General features: G+C 43.1%; 1 protein-coding gene and 1 long non-coding RNA gene across 3 annotated transcripts in view; one reads left to right on the forward strand and one right to left on the reverse strand.

Moving 5' to 3' along the window:
- Positions 1–20,379, reverse strand: part of LOC120927962 (beta-1,3-galactosyltransferase 5-like) — a 156,245-nt gene that overhangs the window by 42,366 nt on the left and 93,500 nt on the right. The window contains exon 1 of one of the 2 annotated variants that reach the window (XM_040338990.1): positions 12,939–13,358. The exons of the other annotated variant lie outside the window; for it this stretch is intronic. Coding sequence (XP_040194924.1) covers positions 12,939–13,016 — 78 coding nt within the window. The 5' untranslated portion in view covers positions 13,017–13,358. Of the gene's footprint in view, positions 1–12,938; positions 13,359–20,379 lie in introns of those variants that run through there. 2 annotated transcript variants of the gene reach the window in all.
- LOC120927964 lies at positions 1,337–6,733 on the forward strand. Its single transcript, XR_005747155.1, has 2 exons — positions 1,337–6,174; positions 6,324–6,733. It is a non-coding gene; the product is annotated as an uncharacterized LOC120927964 (long non-coding RNA).

The raw sequence follows: 20,379 nt of genomic DNA on the forward strand, positions 1-20,379 counted from the left end.
CCTTTGTGGGGCAACCCATCCCTGTCCCATATGAGGACTGTGCCGGATCCGCAGCTGTGGGCGCGATATAGCATTAAGACACTGAGAGACATCATGCCGGAGGGTCGTTTGCTCTCTTTTGGCGTGTTAAAGGCTAAGTTTGGGCTTCCCCCCTGGATGTTCTTCAGATATCTTCAGCTTCGGCATGCGGTCCGGGCGCAGTTTCCGGATCCTATCAAGGTGGAGCCCCACTCGGTGGAGAGGCTCCTTACCTCCCGTGTAGTGGACAGGGTGCTCTCTTCTGTCTACCTTCGGCTGGCCTGTGCCGGGGGGCCCGGGGCCTCGCGGGCATTTTCAGCCTGGCAGCGGGACTTGCCGGCCCTCACATCGGAGGACTGGTCAGAGGGACTGCAGCAGTATATTCCCTTCATGATATCGGCAAAGGAGCGTTTTATCCAGTTGAAATTTATTCATAGGGTCTACTATACGCCTCAGAGGCTGGCGGCTATTTACCGCACCTCTGAGGATAAATGTCCCAGATGCAGCCAGGCCGTGGGGAACTTCATTCACATGGTCTGGCTCTGCCCGAAGATCCAGGAGTTTTGGCGGCTGGTGGCGGCAGAGATTGAGTCGATCGGCGGCGTGGCTGTTGGGCTGAACCCCTTAATCCTACTGCTGGGTATTACCGATAACCTCCCCACCTCCACACACAAAAAGCTTTTTATCTTCTATACAGCTTTCTACGCTCGCAAAGCGATCCTACTCCAGTGGAAGGCGACTGACCCGCCTGGTCTACCTGCCTGGCGGAAACTGGTGAATGACATCCTCCCCATGTATAAGCTCACGTACATGGGGCGTAACTGCCCCAAGAAGTTCGACAAGGTCTGGGGGGCCTGGGTGGCGGCCAAGAGGCTGACGGTATAGAGAGTTTGGGTCTAGCCGCTTGCCCCCCCCTTCCCCGGGGCGGTCCCGGGGTTCCCCCTTACCCCTCCTGGGTCCGTGATTTGGGTTGGCGGAGCCCCCACGATCGGGTTCTTTGGTAGGGGTGTTATGCTTGGGAGACGCAGAGGGTGCACGGTGTGTTATGCGGTACGGTCACCACATATGGCCTGCTGGATGGGATATGGCCCCCCCCCCCAAACCTCTCCCCTCTCCCCCTTCCTGCCCTCCTCTCCGGTCTGGATAAGTTTTCATGATGTCCTCTAAATGCAATTGTTTTTTTTTGTTTTTTTTTTTCCTGCACTGTCTGTAACCAATGGTTGGGCCTTGCGGCCCTCTTTGTATTATTTGAATGATATGAGCATGTAACCGTTTGATTTTCTTGAATAAATATTCCTTCTGTTAAAAAAGAATACAGTTGATACATACCCATATCTTATGAATATTCATACGTATAAATTGTTTTGCCCTGTAGTTGTAAGCTCAGAAACACTTTCACTTTTACTCGCTTATAGTAGCCGAGATCTGTGTTGTCTTTCTCCATTGCAATGTCTTAATTAAAGCACCTACTTATTATCTTTATCTACCATCTAATCTGATCGTCTTAATTAAGACCCCCAAATCGGATTTAACAGCTGGTGCCGTGACTCGGATTCAGTTCCGTTGGACTTCCGACCAAAGAGACGGGAAACCCATGTTGGGCAGAACCAGTGGCCACGGTAAGAAAACCTTTTATTCTTACTCTTTCTGCCCACCACGGCAAGTACCAGTCGGTGTCTGAAGTCTATTGGCTGACGTCTGATGTGTTTGTTTTTCTTTGATGAGATGGTGAGATAAAATTGATGCAAACCAGAGTAATGTAAATGCTACACAGTTTGACCCAAACAACTCCTCTACTTCACTTGTTGCAGAAATAATAGAGTATAGTAATCATTGTTGGTGGATTGCTAATGTTTTGTTTATATGCTTGGGGTGTCAATAGTTTTATGAGACTTGTGAAAAGGTCTGACCAGAGGACTGTAGTAGTGAGCCTGTGTGGCGAGTAAGGCCTGTGTGGCCAAGTGTAAAAGAAGTGCCATTTGATGGCTACTGTGTGTAGCCCAGGAGAAATTTTGGGTGACGACCCATACATTTTTAAGTAGAGACTCGAGAGTGAGTTCTCTAGATTGGGAGTACGGTGCTCCCATGGACCTTTCAAACTGGGAAAGGTAGAAGTGGCACAAGTAAGTCCTACGACTGACATGACAGACCGATGTGGACAGTGGTTAAGATAACACCAAGACTATTATAGGCTGGACCAAAACAGAGCTGATCTAGTACCTGCAGGAGTTATGATCAAATTGGGTTTCTGTGTATGTTAATTTTTATGACAGAGTTGAATAAGGTAATTAAAAATGTACAATGTGTTTTTGAAAGTATGCAATGTGATGAAACTAACTAATTATGAGCCTGTCAAAGTTAGAGAATTAGACCAGGCAATGCCATTGTTGTTATATAAATATTTAAGAAATGTTTGAGAAGCAGAAAATCAATGCTACTTTTGGATGATTGTAAGATAATGATGAGACAAGCCTGCTGATTTTTGCAGTTTCCTCCCCCCTCCTTTGTGCTTGGGTTAGTGTGTGAAGAAAAGAGTGAGATGCTCCCCCCTTCAAATACCTGGAGTAAAGGAGCCAGATAGTTCTGAATATCTAAGAAATGTTTAATTATGTGGCAATGTGGAATCCTAGTTAAAATTGTTAGTTTTTGTTATGTAACTCTTGGGTTCATTTTAAACAAAGAAAGAAATGGTAGCCATGATTATTATAAATATTTAAATGTTTAGCTCTCCATTCTAAGCTAGTAAACATGAAAGTGGAGAAAGGCAAGTTTATCTATAAGAGGAAAAGGTTTAAAGTGAATTGCATTATGAAGAAAGTGGACAGAATGTTGTAAAATTATTAATGAGGATTGCTGGATGTGAGAAAAGAGAAAAGGCTGAATGCTTTTGTAGCCCAATATGATGGTCAAGGAGCTGTTTCTCAAAAAGAAACCAGGAAATGCTAGAATTGTGGCAGGATTGGCTAGAAAATGCAGATTGCCTGACAGACGCAAGTAGAAGAAAGAGAGAGATGATGAATGAATGGTAAAGCAGTATGAACTTTCTGAGCACACAGAAGTTAATTTGTGCATGTCTGAGACGGATGGTAAAGAATGTTTGTAACATTACGCTTTCCACTTCAACTAACGTTATGATGGAATAACAGAATTGCAGTTGAGGAATCAAAGCTACGATAGCCTTTGTTTGGATGGTGATTTTATGGTTGCATTCATTTCTGATCCTGCTGAGATAAATTACATTATTAGGTTTAGTGGGAAGGATGAGGAGCAAGCGTTTATGCTCATCTGAAAGACCAGCAACATGAAGAAAAAGATGGTGACGAAGGCAAAGATGGGACTGGTGCCAGTACTTTAACATTAAGTTCAACTGAGAGGTGTCCAATTTGTCTGAACAGTCTTTCCCTGAAGGTTGGCTTTCCAGAAGATTGTTGTCACGTTTTCTGTATCCTGCATTCTTAAATGGTGTGAAATCTCTTCATCCTGCCCTGTTGACTGCAACCCTTTTCAAGCCATGTATAAAATAGATTTGGCTGGTGGATGCACCAAGATCCATGCTGTGGGAAGAACACAAAAAGAAAACTGCAGCTGCAACCTGTGACAGTGGTGCTGTACAATAGAGAAGACATGCTTTGAAATGGATGTTATGAAGCAATACCGCTTGAATTAGGAGAAATGGAAGTGAAAAGATGTACTACAATCAAGCTTGCCAGCTTTTTCCTAGAGAGAGAAGAAGACCTCAAAGAGGAGGGTGACCAGATCTGCTTAAAACTTATGGAAGAAGAAATGCAGCAAATTTCCCCAATAAAGGACACTACTCTTAAAAATCCTGATCTATCAAATCCTGTTTGTGGACGGTACATGCCTGTACAAAGATGGAGTCCCAAGAATGGAATATGCGGTGACAACATTGGAGGAAGTGATTGAGATCCAACTACTCCCTTCATCACTTTCAGAGCAGGTTGCCAAAGTGGTAGCACTCACAAGAGCCAGTGAGACTGCAAAGGATCAAACAGCCAACATCTACACTGATAGCAAGCATGCTGTCAAAGTAATCCATGATTATGGACCCATAAGGAAGAACAGAAGACTCACAACTGCTGCAAGAGAACCAATTCAAAACTGAAAATATGTTCAAGAACTTTTTGAACCAGTCACCCTCCCAAAGGAAGTAGCCACCCCGAAGGTCAACGCACATACTGAAGGACAACCCATGGAAGAAAAAGGAAACAGTTGTCTGATCATACTGCCAGGAAGACTGCTGAAACACCCATGGAAGCAATCATGACCCTAATCAATGATTTTGCAAAGGAATAAGAAGAAGCCCGTAACAGATTGAAGGAAAAGAAAATAACAAATACTGAAAGTAAAGGAACTGATTAAAAAAGGGCAAGAATCTACACCTGACGATTGGAACAAAGAAGGATCAAGATGGACTTGTGCAAGGAAAAGGGAATATGTGTCCCGTCTCAAACGGAGAAGATGATTATGCCACTAGCTCATGGACTGAGTCATGTATGCCCTAAGCAATGGAGAGAGACATAAGCAAGGCTGGATGGTTTATTTGTTACTCCAGAAATGTATATCAAGACTTTGTTGAGGGATGCACGATCTGTGCTAAAAATAACCCAGGAAAACCGACCAGAGTAACACAAAGACATTTGGCCAAGTCACTATTCCTTTTCCAAAAACTTCAGATTGATTAAATCCTATTGCCCAAATCAGGCCAATATCAATATGTTTTGTTGTGAGTAGAAAATGTTTTCAAACTGGATAGAAGCCTGGCCAGTGGCTAAAGCAAATGCCAAGACAACAGCAAGGAAACTCCTTTCCGAAGTAATATGCCGCTTGAAGTCCCTGAAATCCTAGAGAATGACAGAGGAACACATTTCACTGGACAGATCATGCAAATTACATGCAGGGACTTGGCAATTGAGCAGGCCTTTCATGCCTCTATAATCCTCAGAGTTCAGGAAAGGTAGAAAAATATAGGAATCATTAAGGACAAGTTAGCCAAATTAATGCAGGGAAAGGAAAGACAGGTCAGTAAGGAAACAATGACCAGAACTGTTGCCTCTGGTTCTTTACAACATCAGGATTACCCCTACTTATAGGTCAGAAAATGTTAGCCCTTATGAGATTTTATTTGGGGGCCCACCTAAGACAGGGTTGTATTTTCCACACCAGACTGCTGTAATGTATAATGATTTTGTTTTGTTATGTAATTGTCTAATACAAGCAACTAACTGCGATGCACAAGTTGTTTTTGATTCAATTCTAGATCAAGAAATTGGAACACATGATTTACAGCCAGATGATTGGGTCCTAATAAAAGAATATGTGAAAGTACCTTTGAGACCAAAGTCTGAAGGACCCTAACAAGTGTTCCTGACAACTGCTACAGCTGTAAAGTGATGTGCATACATGCCAGCCATTGCAAGAAAGTACAGCTAATTTCAAAAGATGAGTAAACTACTGTTATGCCTTTGCTTGATCTTAGTCAAGGCTATAGAGGAAAATCACCAGTACAAATTACACATGCTGACAGGCATAAGGAGCCATTTGAGTAATTGCTAGATATGTTCACATAGGCCAGACAGTTAAAAAAAAAAAAAAAAAAGGGGCACACACCTAGTACTCGTTTATTTTAATTTTGAGTTTAAGCAATACAAGGCTGCCCAAACTAGTATGTCAAGAATATCACAAATGTTGTATTATTGTGAAAATACATTTTATGCTAAATATAACTTGAGGCCTTTTGGAACACCTCCTTGTTTAGTAAGGAAAAGAGGTATACAATGTGACATTATGATAGGAAATATGAAAGACTCAGATTACACTTTGTTTAGATATGGTAAATTTTCATGGATTCAACAGATATGTTTTTGTCCTCATAGGAATTATTGTTATAGGATTGCTTGTTTATTTTTTTTTATTTTTTTTCAGGTGTGCTAAATGTGAAATACAATGACAGTTAGATCTGAGGGAGACGACCCCCAAGGAAGAAATAGTGTTATCAGATTGTCAGATTAGCAAATTTGTATGATACCAAGTTGGGTGATATGAATGAGTAAAGATATGTATCCACATACACCCTAAGAAGAACTTTACTCCACATAGATGTGAAGTAGTACTGTGGACCCTTTGGTGTCATACTAGGTAGAGAAGAGATGGTAGTGACCCGCCATGGGGGTCAAGAGGAGGGAAATGAGTATTTAGGGGTCTGATAATGATGATATAGATATAGATATATAATATAGACGTTCACTTTAAGGATTGATAATGCACTTTTGTTTGCTTTTTCACAGATGTTCACAGCTTCTTCGTTTTGTCCTTGGGAATCAGACAGAAGACTGATAAGACCAGTTGAAAATAGACTTTCTATTAAACCAGTTTGAACTGACCAAAGACTCATGGATAAGGTTTTTCTGCCAGTCACGTGATGTAACCCCCCATTTAACTGTTCCCATGCTATAAAGAAGATATGGACTTTGATTGGACTAAAACTATACGATCACACCTTTATCACGCCTAGAATACAGTTGATACATACCCATATCTTATGAATATTCATACGTATAAATTGTTTTGCCCTGTAGTTGTAAGCTCAGAAACACTTTCACTTTTACTCGCTTATAGTAGCCGAGATCTGTGTTGTCTTTCTCCATTGCAATGTCTTAATTAAAGCACCTACTTATTATCTTTATCTACCATCTAATCTGATCGTCTTAATTAAGACCCCCAAATCGGATTTAACACATGGTAGTTCTCATGCGACTACATTTCGCATGGTAGTTCTCATGCGATCACGTTTCTCATGAGTCATGTCCTCATGTGTTTACGTTTCTCAGGCGATTACGTTTCACATGGTAGTTCTCACGCGATCACGTTCTCATGCCATTACAGTTCACATGGTAGTTCGCATGCTGTTATGTTTCCCAGGGTAGTTTCTCATGCGATTACGTTCTCATGTGTTTACGTTCTCATGCGACCACGTTTCTCAAGCATCATGTTGTCTCATGCATTACGTTTGTCATGCTCATGTTCTCATGCGATTGCGTTCTCATGCTCATGTTCTCATGCGACCACGTTTCTCATGCATTACGTTTTCATGCGGTTTCGTGTCCTCATGCGGTTTCGTGTCCTCATGCGGTTTCGTGTCCTCATGCGGTCACGTGTCCTCACGCGATGACATTTTTCATGCGAGTTAGGTCCTCGTGGGTTTACGCTTCTCGTGCGAGTCATGTTCTCATGCAATTTTTACATTTTCATGTTTCGTTTTACGTTACGTTTCTCATGCTATTCATGTTATCTAACATTTACGTTTCTCTGGCAGGTTTCAGTTGTGCTACAATTACATTGGTCATGTTTTCATACGTTACGCTTTTCTTACGTTACGCTTTTCACACAAGTTACGCTTTTCATAAGAGTTGCACTTCTCACACGATTCCGATTTTCATGGTATTGTATGTTCTCAAGTGTATTGTCGTTCCTCATGCAATCATGTTCTCGGGTGTTCACGTTTCCATGCAATTTATGTTCTCATACAATTTATCTTCTCATGTTTTCGTATCTCATACTATTCATGTTCTCAAATGTGTTTGTTTCTTATGCAACCTTACGTTTCTCATGCAGGTTCCAGTTGTGTTAGTTTTCAGTTGGTAGTATTAGCATGTTCTTTTTAGATTCATGGTGTTCCACCGCTGGGGGGGGGGTCACCCATCACGTCTATGGGTGTTTACGGATTGAGATAATCGTTTTTTAATTGGCTTGTACGGTGGCAAGTCTCCTCATCCGTTTCTCATACGTTTCATGCATCTTAAACATTTCGTTTCTCACAACGACCTGACACGTCTTCAGGTTCATCAGGCCTGAGTGTACGTTTTTAATTTGCCTGCTACGCCTCAGGTTGCTCGGCCTTCGCATTTCATGGTATTGTCAGTTCAGCTGCACTAGTCCTACACTTGCCTACATTTTCATAGTCTGGGCACATGCCACATTCATTTCCTCACGTTTGTTCATGGCCACTCTCCACTGCTGGGTACCTGTCACGTTCAAGGGTACTGTCGGATTGAGATGTTTCGTTTCTAATTGTCTTGTGCAGTGGCAAGTCCCCTCATCCGCTTCTCACGGCTATCACTACGTTTTCGTACGTCATGTTATCTTACCACTTACATCACTTGCCTGACACGCCTTCAGGTTCATAGGCTTGAGTGTTACGTTTTCAATTGGCCTAGTTTGCCTCAGGTTGCTCAGCCTTGCTAGGTTCTTGAGACTGACACGTTTTCAGTCTTGTGCTACGTATTCGTTCCTGCTCTACGTCACTGAGTGTGTCAATCACGGACACCCGCGTAGGCAGGGGTTAGGGAAGGTGGGGTTTTCCTTTTCCTAAGGTAAGTTGGGGCTCGTTGGTCATGTTTTGTTTTTAACGATGTTGTTCTTGTTTGCAGAATTTCATGTCATGGGCAGGAAAATCGAAGATTTTGCCGCCGTCCGTCCTGCTCCGGTTACTGGGTTCCATACATGGTGGCAAGCCCTCTTGAACCTCCCGATACTGCCTTCTCTTCGTTAGATGAATCTTGATCTTAAGTTCTTTTCAATTCAGCCTGCTAGCTCTTGACTCGGCCTGGGATATCTTCCAGGCTTTTTCGATCTCAGTATCCTGGGTTCTTTTCTCACAAACATTCTGTACCTACTTGCGGTTTGATTCTTTTGCCACTTTTCAACTCAACAGGTTTTTCAAGTCGGTGCACCAGCACAAACTGGGTGCTGGACTTTCGCGGATGTACTCAGAGATAGGCCACCCTCCTTTCCCTAGCACTCCCTTCCCTGCTAACACAGGGCATGACACGCAGCCATTCTTTGCTGCCTAGCTAGGGTAGCACTTCAATATTCACTCTGGGCCGTGTTTTAGTATTAGTACAGGTGCAGTTCTGCTGCTTTTCATCGAGGGGTCTGTATTTTTGTTGTTGAGAAGTTAGATTGGCGGTAGTCAGCTTTCTTTTCCGGACATATCCCAGTTCCACATGTCTGTCACAGGCATTCTTGCATTGGGGGCTTGTGGTCACATACGGTTACTTTCATTTCAATCTCTTTGCTAGCTCATCCTACTGTTTATTTTTGGCCCCTTTTAGGCATACCGACCACGTGACCCCAGGACACCTCAGGTCAATTTCCCTGTTTCCCCTCAGACCTTTCTCTAGCACGATTACCTGAGACTCTGAGTACAAATATAAGTTAACTTATACAAAGGCAGGGCTGCAGTGACCTTGCTTTCCCACAAGGACACAGAGGGGGGACAGAAGAGGTCCAGTTAACTAATATTTATTTTTTAGCATGAAACAGTAGATATAAGATCAGCAACTTACTATGGTGGGATCTTTGATCGCTGTCAATGACACCCAGCAAAGCCAGTGCGGGTGTCATGGGGACGGAAAGCTCCAGGCGAACGTTTAAGTGGTGGAATACACCCGTAGCTTTAGGTGCAAACTACAGAGGACACAGGCAGTACACACCAAGTAGCTTTAGGTTCAAACTACAGAGGACACCTGCAGTACACACTAAGTAGCTTTAGGTGCAAACTACAGAGGACACAGGCAGTACACACCAAGTAGCTTTAGGTGCAAACTACAGAGGACCCGTGCAGTACACACCAAGTAGCTTTAGGTGCAAACTACAGAGGACCCGTGCAGTACATACCAAGTAGCTTTAGGTGCAAACTACAGAGGACATGTGCAGTACACACCAAGTAGCTTTAGGTGCAAACTACAGAGGACACCTGCAGTACACACCAAGTAGCTTTAGATGCAAACTACAGAGGACACAGGCAGTACACACCAAGTAGCTTTAGGTGCAAACTACAGAGGACCCGTGCAGTACATACCAAGTAGCTTTAGGTGCAAACTACAGAGGACATGTGCAGTACACACCAAGTAGCTTTAGGTACAAACTACAGAGGACCCGTGCAGTACACACCAAGTAGCTTTAGGTGCAAACTACAGAGGACCTGTGCAGTACACACCAAGTAGCTTTAGGTGCAAACTACAGAGGACACATGCAGTACACACCAAGTAGCTTTAGGTGCAAACTGCAGAGGACAAAAGCAGTACAAACACTACATAGCTTTAGATGCAAACTACAGAGGACACGGGCAGTACACACCAAGTAGCTTTAGGTGCAAACTGCAGAGGACACGGGCAGTGCACACCAAGTAGCTTTAGGTGCAAACTGCAGAGGACACGTGCAGTACACACCAAGTAGCTTTAGGTGCAAACTGCAGAGGACACGTGCAGTACACACCAAGTAGCTTTAGGTGCAAACTACAGAGGACATGTGCAGTACCACTTTAACCACTGCCGCAGCACACTACACAAGGCCAACCTGCAGGCGGCCTTTTATAGTGTGGGGCGTGTACTAAACCCCCTGAGCCATATTTGGAAATGCCACCCTGGCTTTGGCCAATTATGGCTCTCCGTTTTTTGCGCGCTGTGATTGGCCAGGCATGCTGGTCATAGTGCATGCTTGGCCAATCATCAGCCAGCAATGCACTGCGATGCCGCAGTGAATTATGGGCCGTGACGCGCCACTCGAATTCGGCGCGAACGGCCCGTAACGTTCGTTTTTCGACAAACTGTCGAACATACGATGTTCGAGTCGAACATGGGTTCGACTCGAACACGAAGCTCATCCCTACTGGTAAGCTCCCGAACCAGAATAAGCGGTTAAGGGCAGTATTGGCTTCAGGCATAAATACGTTTGTGGTTTTAGTAGAATCGAGTGATTGTTGGTAACATCTCAGCTCAGCCAAAAAGGGATTGTTGTTGGTATTTGTATATTTTTGGACATCAATGACTATAGTGTGTTATTTTTGAAGCTGTGGCCGGCAGTGTTAATTTTGGCAGCAAATTTCAATGTAGTTTTAGTCTTTAGTCTTAGGACTTAAATGGTAATTTAGTTTTAGTCCCATTTTAGTCTTCAGCAATTGTTTTAGTATTAGTCCTATTTAGTCGACTAAATCTCCAATACATTTTAGTAGACTAAAACTAATTTTAGTCATCTAAAATCTAATAAGTGTAATTAAATTGTAATGCATTATTTAACATTTCTCTACAATTTCCAAACTCATTATATACTGCAGGAGTGAAAAATCGAATATGTTATTATTTATGTTATTGAGGTATGAACATGCACTACAGACCAGTGTTAATTTCAAAGTCATATTTCAACTTAGTTTTAGTCTTGGTCTTTTGACTAAAATGTCATTTAAGATTTAGTCGTATTTTAGTCTTCTCAATTGTTTATGTTTAGTCGTATTTTAGTCGACTAAAATAGTATTCATTTGGACGACTAAAATGTTTTAGTTGACAAAATTAACACTGATGGCCGATATATACATTTATATAAAATATATATCATTCCAACAAAACTACAGTGTAAGAGGTTGATTTACTAAAGGCAAATAGACTGTGCACCAAATCTTAGTAAATTTGGTAAATCTTCTCTTTGTAATAGAGAAAATACCCAATCACGTGCAAGGAGAATACAAAATGAAAAAATATTAGGTAGATTCAGAAAGAGTTAGGCCGGCTTATCAGTAGATAAGCTGACCTAACTCAGAATCTACGCCGACTTATGTTTAAGTGTATTCTCAAACAGAGATACACTTAAACACATCTAAGATACGACGGCTTGCGCCGTCCTATCTTAGGTTGCAATATTGAGGCTGGCCGCTAGGTGGCGCTTCCATTGTGGTCGGCGTAGAATATGTAAATTAGTAGATACGCCGATTCACGAACGTACGCCCGGCCGACGCAGTACATTTACGCCGTTTACGTAACGCATTACAGGCCTAAAGTTATTCCATCAAATAGATGGAATAGTAATGTTAAGTATGGCCGCAGTTCCCGCTTCGAAATTCAAAATTTTTACGTTGTTTGCGTAAGTCGTGCGTGAATAGGGATTTACGTAGTTTACGTCCACGTCGAAATCAATAGGCCCGTGCGGCGTACTTAGCCGCAATGCACACTGGGAAATGTAGGCGCCCGGCGCATGCGCAGTTGTAAAAAAACTTAAAAAACGTAAGGTCAAGCCCCATTGCCATAAAACACGCCATCTTACACACATTTGAATTAGTCGCCCTTACGCCCGCCCGCTTTAGGCTACGCCGCCGTAACTTAGCAGGCAAGTCCTTTGAGAATCAAGTACTTGCCTCGCTAACTTACGGTGGTGTAGCCTAAACACGCTAAGCTACGCCGCCGCAAGTTTACACCAATCTCTCTGAATCTACCTACATGTGTTTTTGCTTGCACATGATTGGATGTTGGAAGTCAGCAGAGCTTCTGCTCATTTATTAAGCTCTGTAGCAACTGCACTTTGCACAGTGTATTTGCCTTTAGTATATCAACACATTTGTTGCAATTGTGCTTGTGCTACATGACTGGTGGAGTGGTCATCTTTGGTCCTCCGATAACTACAATCTTTTCACAATTAGCTTATGCCCCCCGAGAACAAATGACATCTATCTAGTTTAGATAAACCAAAAAGGTGTTGCACTGTTCCATAAACAATTACAATTATATAAGCCATACATATCACTATTGATGAAGCAATAAAATATAAAAAAATTCAAAAAAATTGTCCCAAAAAAGTGAGAGTCCACCAAGAAGTGAATATACTGTATTGGGGTTGATTTATAAAAACTGGAGAGTGCAAAATCTGGTGCAGCTCTGCATAGAAACCAATCAGCTTCCAGGTTATAATGTCAAAGCTTGATTGAACAATCTGATGTTAGAAGCTGATTGGTTACCGTACACAGCTGCACCAGATTGTGCACTCTCCTGTTTTAGTAAATCAACCCCATTACATCTTTGTGAATAAAAGCCTCTCTTCTGCACCAGCCACCATTAATAAAAAAAGCTGCTTACCAGAGATGCAAACCTCAAAAATGCAAGTCTGCCAGAGATTGAGGGACAAAACCCAGATCCCAAATGGATAAATGCCATCAGTATACAATCACCAGTTGTATTATTGGCATAACACAATAACTTCTAGGAAGCTCTGCTTGGGTCTCCAGTGGTGATGCCTCTCGCTCTCACACACAATGATTGTCACACGTAGAGCGAAAAGAATCTACAAAGTGAAGTACATCCCAAATTATAATTATTAAGAAATCAGCATAAACTTGCAAGCAGAGACAAAGACAACCTCCAGTTCTATGGGCGTGAGTTCATCTGAGGACTCGTATAGACATTCTACACCTGTATGTAGTCATCTCTAAATGGGAGTTTATGACGATTTTTTAATAACTTGGAACTATAGCAATGGAGATGAAACCTGAGGGCATCAAGAGCTAATTCGTGGGGAATGCAGGAATATAATGCTTTAACATCCATTGTGATCCAAATGGAAGTGTCGTTCCATTTCATACTTTCAGTGCTAGCTAAAACAGCCGTAGCGTCTTTAATGTACGCCAGTAACCTTAAGACGAGCGGTTGTAAATATTGGTCCACCCAGTGGCCCAGCTTCTCAAAAAGTGAACCAAACCCAGCAACAATGGGACGTCCCTGGATGGCCGCTGTATTTTTATGCGATTTTGGTAAGTGATGAATAACTGGGACCACTGGATCATGAACCAACAATATTTGTGGCACATAAATATGGATCCTCAGACCAAGATTTCTCAGGTCTATACTAACCAGAGGTCCTATACCAGGGGACTCGGTCTGTTTTTCCCTGTTTGGACAGTTAAAGACTGCACTGATAAAAGAAACCAAACTGTGGAGGGACTAGAGGTCCTCGAATGATATATAGCAGACTCTATAGTCAGCAGAGGGTTAAAGGAGTTGTAAAGTAAAAAAATTTTCACCTTAATGCAATCTATGCATTAAGGTGAAAAAACATCTGATGCTGTCGCCCCCCGAGCGCCCGTTATACTTACCTGACCCCTCGAAAGACCCACGCTCGGTGCTGAGATCCTCTTTGCCGCTCAGCCTGGCCGCTGATTGGCTAGAGCGGATGGATTGAGAGCAGCGCAGCCATTGGCTGGCGCTGCGGTCAATCACATCCAGTGACGCGGCATGCCGAGGGGCGGGGCCGAGTGATACAGTGAGCGGCTATGGCCGCTCGCTGTATCACGGGAGCGCGCCCGCAATTACTCACCACCATGTAAGCTCTCTCGCATGACTGTGGTCAGTACTTGCGGGGAGGACCAGAGACAGCCGCCGAGGGACCCCAGAAGATGTGGATCTGGACCACTCTGTGCAAAACGAACTGCACAGTGGAGGTAAGTATGACATGTTTGTTATTTTCAGGGAATTTTTTTTTTCCTTTACTAACCCTTTAAGAATCAAAAAGTTCCCCTGAACACTCTATTCAGACAAGTTCATGACAGAATGACAGAATGGAATAACGCTCTATCAAAGTGCTCCCTGGATCCCATGGGGTTAATAGTTGCACAAGAGGAGAAGCTTCTAATTACGGTTAATTATGAAATGCATAATGCATAATGCATTGAAAATTTCCAAATCATTGGATTCGGAACTCAAGAATCTTGTGAATAAGACTAAACAAGGCATAATGGCAATAAAAAGACAGAAATTTCTAATGCCGCGTACACACGACCATTTTTCATGACGTGAGAGGTGCAATTCTTTAAAATGGTCAGTAAAAACGATCGTGTGTAGGCTCCAGAGCATTTTTCTCGACGTGAAAAATGGCCAAATTAAAATTTAGAACATGCTCTCATTTTTCTCGTCGTTTTTCACATTGTCATTTTTCACATCGTGAAAAAACGGTCGTGTGTAGGCTTTAACGATGTTATCTCCCATCAGCATGGTTTACAAGCGGTTGAGTTCTATCTTCAGCAAGAATCCAATATATCGCCCCTACAAAGAGATTTTATTTTGGAATTATTAAGGTTCGCAACCACACATAATTATTTTTGGTTTGGCGGTACTTTTTTCTTACAATTTGTGGTGTAGCTATGGGGGCTAAATTCGCCCCCAGTTTAGCTAATTTATTTATGGCTTACTGGGAGCGCAAAGTTATCGATGTTCAGACACCCTCCCAATTACGCCTCTGGAAACGTTACATTACAACAGAGGCATCTCTCTACAACATGATATTAGTACCTCTCATATCCATTTTTTGGATCTAAACATCTTTGTTAAAGAAGGAAGATTGATCACTAATACGTTTTTCAAAGACACGGATCGGAATTCCTGTCACAAGCTGTCATCATAGGGCCAGATTCACGTAGAATCGCGGCGGCGTAATGTATCCTAGATACGTTACGCCGCCGCAATTTTTCATCGCAAGTGCCTGATTCACCAAGCACTTGCGATGAAAACTTACGCCGGCGCAAGGCGGGCCAATTCAAATGGGCGTGTGCCATTTAAATTAGGCGCGCTCCCGCGCCGGACCTACCGCACATGCTCCGTTTCCGAACTCCCGCCGTGCTTTGCGCGAAGTGACGTAATTTTTTTGAACGGCGACGCGCGTAGCGTAATTCCGTATTCCCGGGCGGCTTACGCAAACGACGTTATCTTTTAAATTTCGACGCGGGAACGACGGCCATACTTTACACAGCAATACGATTGCTGTGTAAAGTTAAGGCACCAAAAAAAACTACTAACTTTGCGACGGGAAACTAGACTAGCGGCGACGTAGCGAACGCGAAAAACCGTCGGGGATCGCCGTAACACCTAATTTGCATACCCGACGCTGGTTTACGACGCCAACTCCCCCCCAGCGGCGGCCGCGGTATTGCATCTTAAGATCCGACAGTGTAAAACAATTACACCTGTCGGATCTTATGGCTATCTATGCGTAACTGATTCTATGAATCAGTCGCATAGAAAGGAAAAAATAAATACGACGGCGTATCAGGAGATATCTCATTTGTGAATCTGGCCCATAGTTCCTGGCTGGCAGCGGTACCGAAAGGTCAATTCCAGCGTATAAGACGGAATTGCACAGAGATTATGGACTTTCATGAGCAATCTAATACCCTTTATGCTTTACGACATAATGTAGCACCAAATGTCATTGACCCCCCTAAAACGTTGTTATTTTTTCAATCTCTCAAAGGTTTTTTCCCCTGTCGTAAGTGTAGCATTTGCAAGATAAATTCCTTTAAGGAACGCAAATGCACTAATTTTCAATCTTCAGTCACGGGCAAAACCTATGAGATCGAGTCATTCATTACTTGTTCAACTAAGTATGTAGGGCCAGATTCAGGTAGAAGTGCGGCGGCATGACGTATCTTAGATACGTTACACCGCCGCAAGTTTTCATCGCAAGTGAAATTTTTTATAGGGTGAACCTCCACTTTAATTGATTTGTTTAGCGTATGTCTCCGATTAATTGTTTTTAAATTCCGATGCCTCCCTACCAGTGTTAAACATCTCCGCGTTTTTGATACTATTTTTACTGTCCCTTTTTGGTTCACTTCATTAAACCTTTACTTATTTCCTGTTTTTTGTTGAATTTCTCGCTACTTAATAATATACTGGAATAGCCCTCAGCTAACATGAAAGCTTTTCCTGGCTTTCCAGCTTTAAAAATGGAGCCCGCGCCTATTTAAACACCACACGCGATGACGTCAGTATCCGGCTAATCCCCCGTTGAAGTCCTGTCAAGACAAAACGATCGTAGGGTGCTGTGACGTCATTGCGTTCCGTCCAGAACGAGTAGCGAGAGGCATCAGAGTAGAGTGACTACCGCTTTTTATTACTTCTGTGCCTTAATCCCATCAACTTATTGTAAGTGCAATACTTATTAAATCCACCTCTTTGATTTACATAATACGCTATGAGAGTTCGTTCCTTCTTATCGTTCATGTATTTACCCCGGATCCATTGCTGAGCTCCATTCTGAACATCATACGGATTGGTTGCAGGGAGACCTCACTTCCCTATGTTCCATGAGACTGATGCAAAGCAGTCTTTTCTTCTGGTAAGCAGGCAGTCTTATTTCACAGGTGCAGTGTGGAGATCTATCCCATTAGCAGCAACTTGGAGTTCATCACATCACCTTTCTTGGCAGCTGTTTTCATCACAAGATTTAATGCTGGACTTTTTCACCTAACCCTTATCACTGAGTGGTTTTTGAGGTCTTGTTTTTCTATCACACTTAGCCTAGGTTCACACTGCTGCGAATTCAAAATCGCGGCTGCGATTTTGCCGCGATTTCGCCGCGATTTCGGCCGCAATTTAATGTAAATCGCGGCCCGAAATCGCAAAAAGTAGCACAGGAACTACTTTTTGAAATCGCAGATGCGGCGTCGCACTGATTAGGACAGTGCCATTGTCGACAATTGCCGCCAATTTGAGATGCGATTTGACATGTCAAATCGCATCTCAAATCGTTCCAAATCGTACCCAGTGTGAACCAGGGCTAAACCTTCCTTAATTTTTCTGGCTCTCCTTTCAGCCTAGAATGAGCTTTTATTTATATATATTTTCATGAACTATATAATTTATCATTTATCAGCGCTGCACTTCCTTTTGTTTTTTTCTATGTTTTATTGAATTGTTGTACACAATTTTTAAGTGCCAGCAGCTTACTGTTCACCTAATTCACTGTCACATATTTATCAATTTATGCTAGCGCAGCGTCAGCCTTTTGTTTTTTTTGTTTACATTCCTTAAGCAGGTTGGTCGGGATAATATCATTTGGCGCTGTGCTATTTCGCAGGGCGCTGATGATATTTTTTGTGGCCTCAATGAAGATGGGTTTTAGAGTAAACATTGTTGATTGGGGCTGATTCAGGTGGGAATTGGGCGGGTGACTGAGGGTGGGATTGGGGGGGTGCTGTTTTGCTGAATGCTTTCACGGATCCTTTCGATTTTGTTTACGAAATTATCCGATAATTCATTGCAAAATTATTGGGTATCTGAATTGGGAGCTTCTAGACAGACTGGATTCATGGTCTGGGTGACAAGCTTGAAGAGTTTGCGGGGACGATTTAGGGCATTGGTGATGATCTTGGAAAAATGATTTTTTTTGGCCTTGAAAATGTATTTGTGGTATTTTTTTGTTGTTTCCTTGTAGATGGCATAGTTTTCGTCTGTGGTACTTCTTTTCCAAGCTGCTTCGGCTCTTCTGCGTTTTTGCTTAAACAACGCCAGCTGGTCGTTAAACCAGCTGGAGTTGTTTTTCCGGATGCAGGTTTTCCTTTTTCGGCGCTACTAAGTCGGCTGACTGTAGTAGAGCTGTGTTAATGGCATCCAGGGTTTCAGTGGCTGATTCATGTGAATGGATTGTTTTTACTTTGTTCCCTAATGTTGTTTTGAAGAGTTCCGAATGGAGCTTCTTCTGAGATCTGGTCCAGTCAGTTGTCACTGGTTTTGGTGTTTTTGTCAAAGGGGCATTTTTGGTAATCAGGAATTTTATCACGTGGTGGTCTGTCCATGGTAACGGCTCATTTTCCAGAATTTTTACTTCTAGATCTTGTCTGAAAATAAGATTGAGTGTGTGACCAGAAGCATGTGTGTGCCCACATACTAGCTGCTGCAGACCTAGTCCTTCCAAGTGGTCAATGCAGGCGACGGCCACAGGATGCTGTAAGGAGTTGGCCCAAAGGTTGAGATCCCCAAGCAGCAAAAGATGTTTGCTGTTTAGTGTATAAGTGGAAACGAATTCTGTCAACGATGTGAGAAGCTGCGATTTTGGACCCGGTGGTCTATAGCAGAGTAGAATATGGACTGGGGGTTTGTTTGAAGCTGTAGGGAGAGGGTTTCCATGAAAGGAAATGTGTTTTGAAGGACTGGTTTAGTGATCGAGAGATAACTCTTGTGGTTCACTGCCAGGCCTCCTGCCAGGCCTCCTGCCAGGCCTCCTCCTCTTTGCCCCACTCTGTTTTCGGTTATTATGCGATAGTTCTCTGGCACCAGTTCACCCAGAATGGTGTTACAGTCAGCTGTGAGCCAGCTTTCTGTAATAAAGAGGCAGTCTAAATCGCATTGTAGGATGAGATCATGAATTTCTGCTCGGTGTCTTACTGCCGATCTTGTATTGACCAGAGCGCATGATATGCGCTTTGGTTTAGATAAGCAGGTGCAGTGTTTGACTGTCGATCGTCGATCGATTCTAAACAGTGAAAGTGAAAGTGCGCATGCGCTGCATGGAGCCGAGTTTATTAACCGCTGTTGTCTCGCGTTGCCGAGGCACGTTCATGTAGGAGAGGGATGGATAGTTACATGAAGGGGGCAGATTTTAAAATGATGGGCAGTGTGGGGTGTGGAAGTTTTATCGATGGTCAAACAAGTGTGCAAAATAAATCTTTATCCAAATTAGAAAAATCCACTCTTCAATTAAACACACCCCGCAAGCGTCCAGAAAGAATAGTAGCTAAAGAGTTCCTTTGCAGCTATGTTTGGCCATCAAGAAAAATTCTGCTCCGAGCACTGTCCATCAAAATCTGCCCCCTTCATGTAACTATGCGCCCCTCAGCTACATGAACGTGCCTCGGCAATATGAGACATTAGCTGATAGTAAACTCAGCTGTTCTGGGGCTCCGTACTGCACGTGCGCGGTGCATGCACAGTTCTATTCGGGCATTTCTCGATAGGGGGCACTTCTCAACAGGACACTGGTTCACCCAGGGGCAGCTTCAAAGTCGCCCGACTCTCGTCAGGCTCCGAAGCCACCCCGTACAGTGAGCCTTCAACGCGGCTTGCAAAACGACTTCTGTATAGAAGTCAATGCAAAGTAGCACAGGAACCTTTTGCTAAGTCGGATCGACTTGAGTCACTACTATTAGAATGGTTCCATTGCAATGCATGGAGTGCGATTTCTCAGGCAGCTAAGTCGCCTGACAGGTCGCCCCTGTGTGAACCGGCACCTAAGGCCTAATGCACATTAGGTGTTTTCTTTAACTCTTCTAGAAGCCTCCTCCTTTTTAACAAAAAAAAAGCATGCCGCTTGTAAACGCGTGTAACGAGTTTGGCTATGTTTACCCGCGTCAAGTGTTTGGGCGTTAATAAATTTCATTGGCCAAAATAAAAAATGTATTCTTCCCATTGAAATACTTTAACGCTCAATCGCTAAACGCGCCTAGCCTTAAAGTGTGTTTAGACGTGTTTACACATGTCAAGCATTTTTTCTGCCACAACTCTGCTGCCCCTGGACTAAACATCTCTAAAAGTTTATGTGTGCATGGACACCTAGGGGGGAATTTACTAAATCTGGAGCATACAAAATCTAGTGCAGCCAATCAGCTTCCAGGTTTTATTGTCAAAGCTTACTACTATGGGGTATTTTTTTTTTTTAAACAAACTTGTCAAACTTACCTACACTGTGCAGTTTGTCTTGCACATAGTGGCCCCGAATGTCCTCTTCTGGGGTCCCATGGCGGCTCTTGCA

Source organism: Rana temporaria, chromosome 2, assembly GCF_905171775.1.
Source record: "Rana temporaria chromosome 2, aRanTem1.1, whole genome shotgun sequence".
NCBI classification, from domain to species: Eukaryota; Metazoa; Chordata; class Amphibia; order Anura; family Ranidae; genus Rana; species Rana temporaria.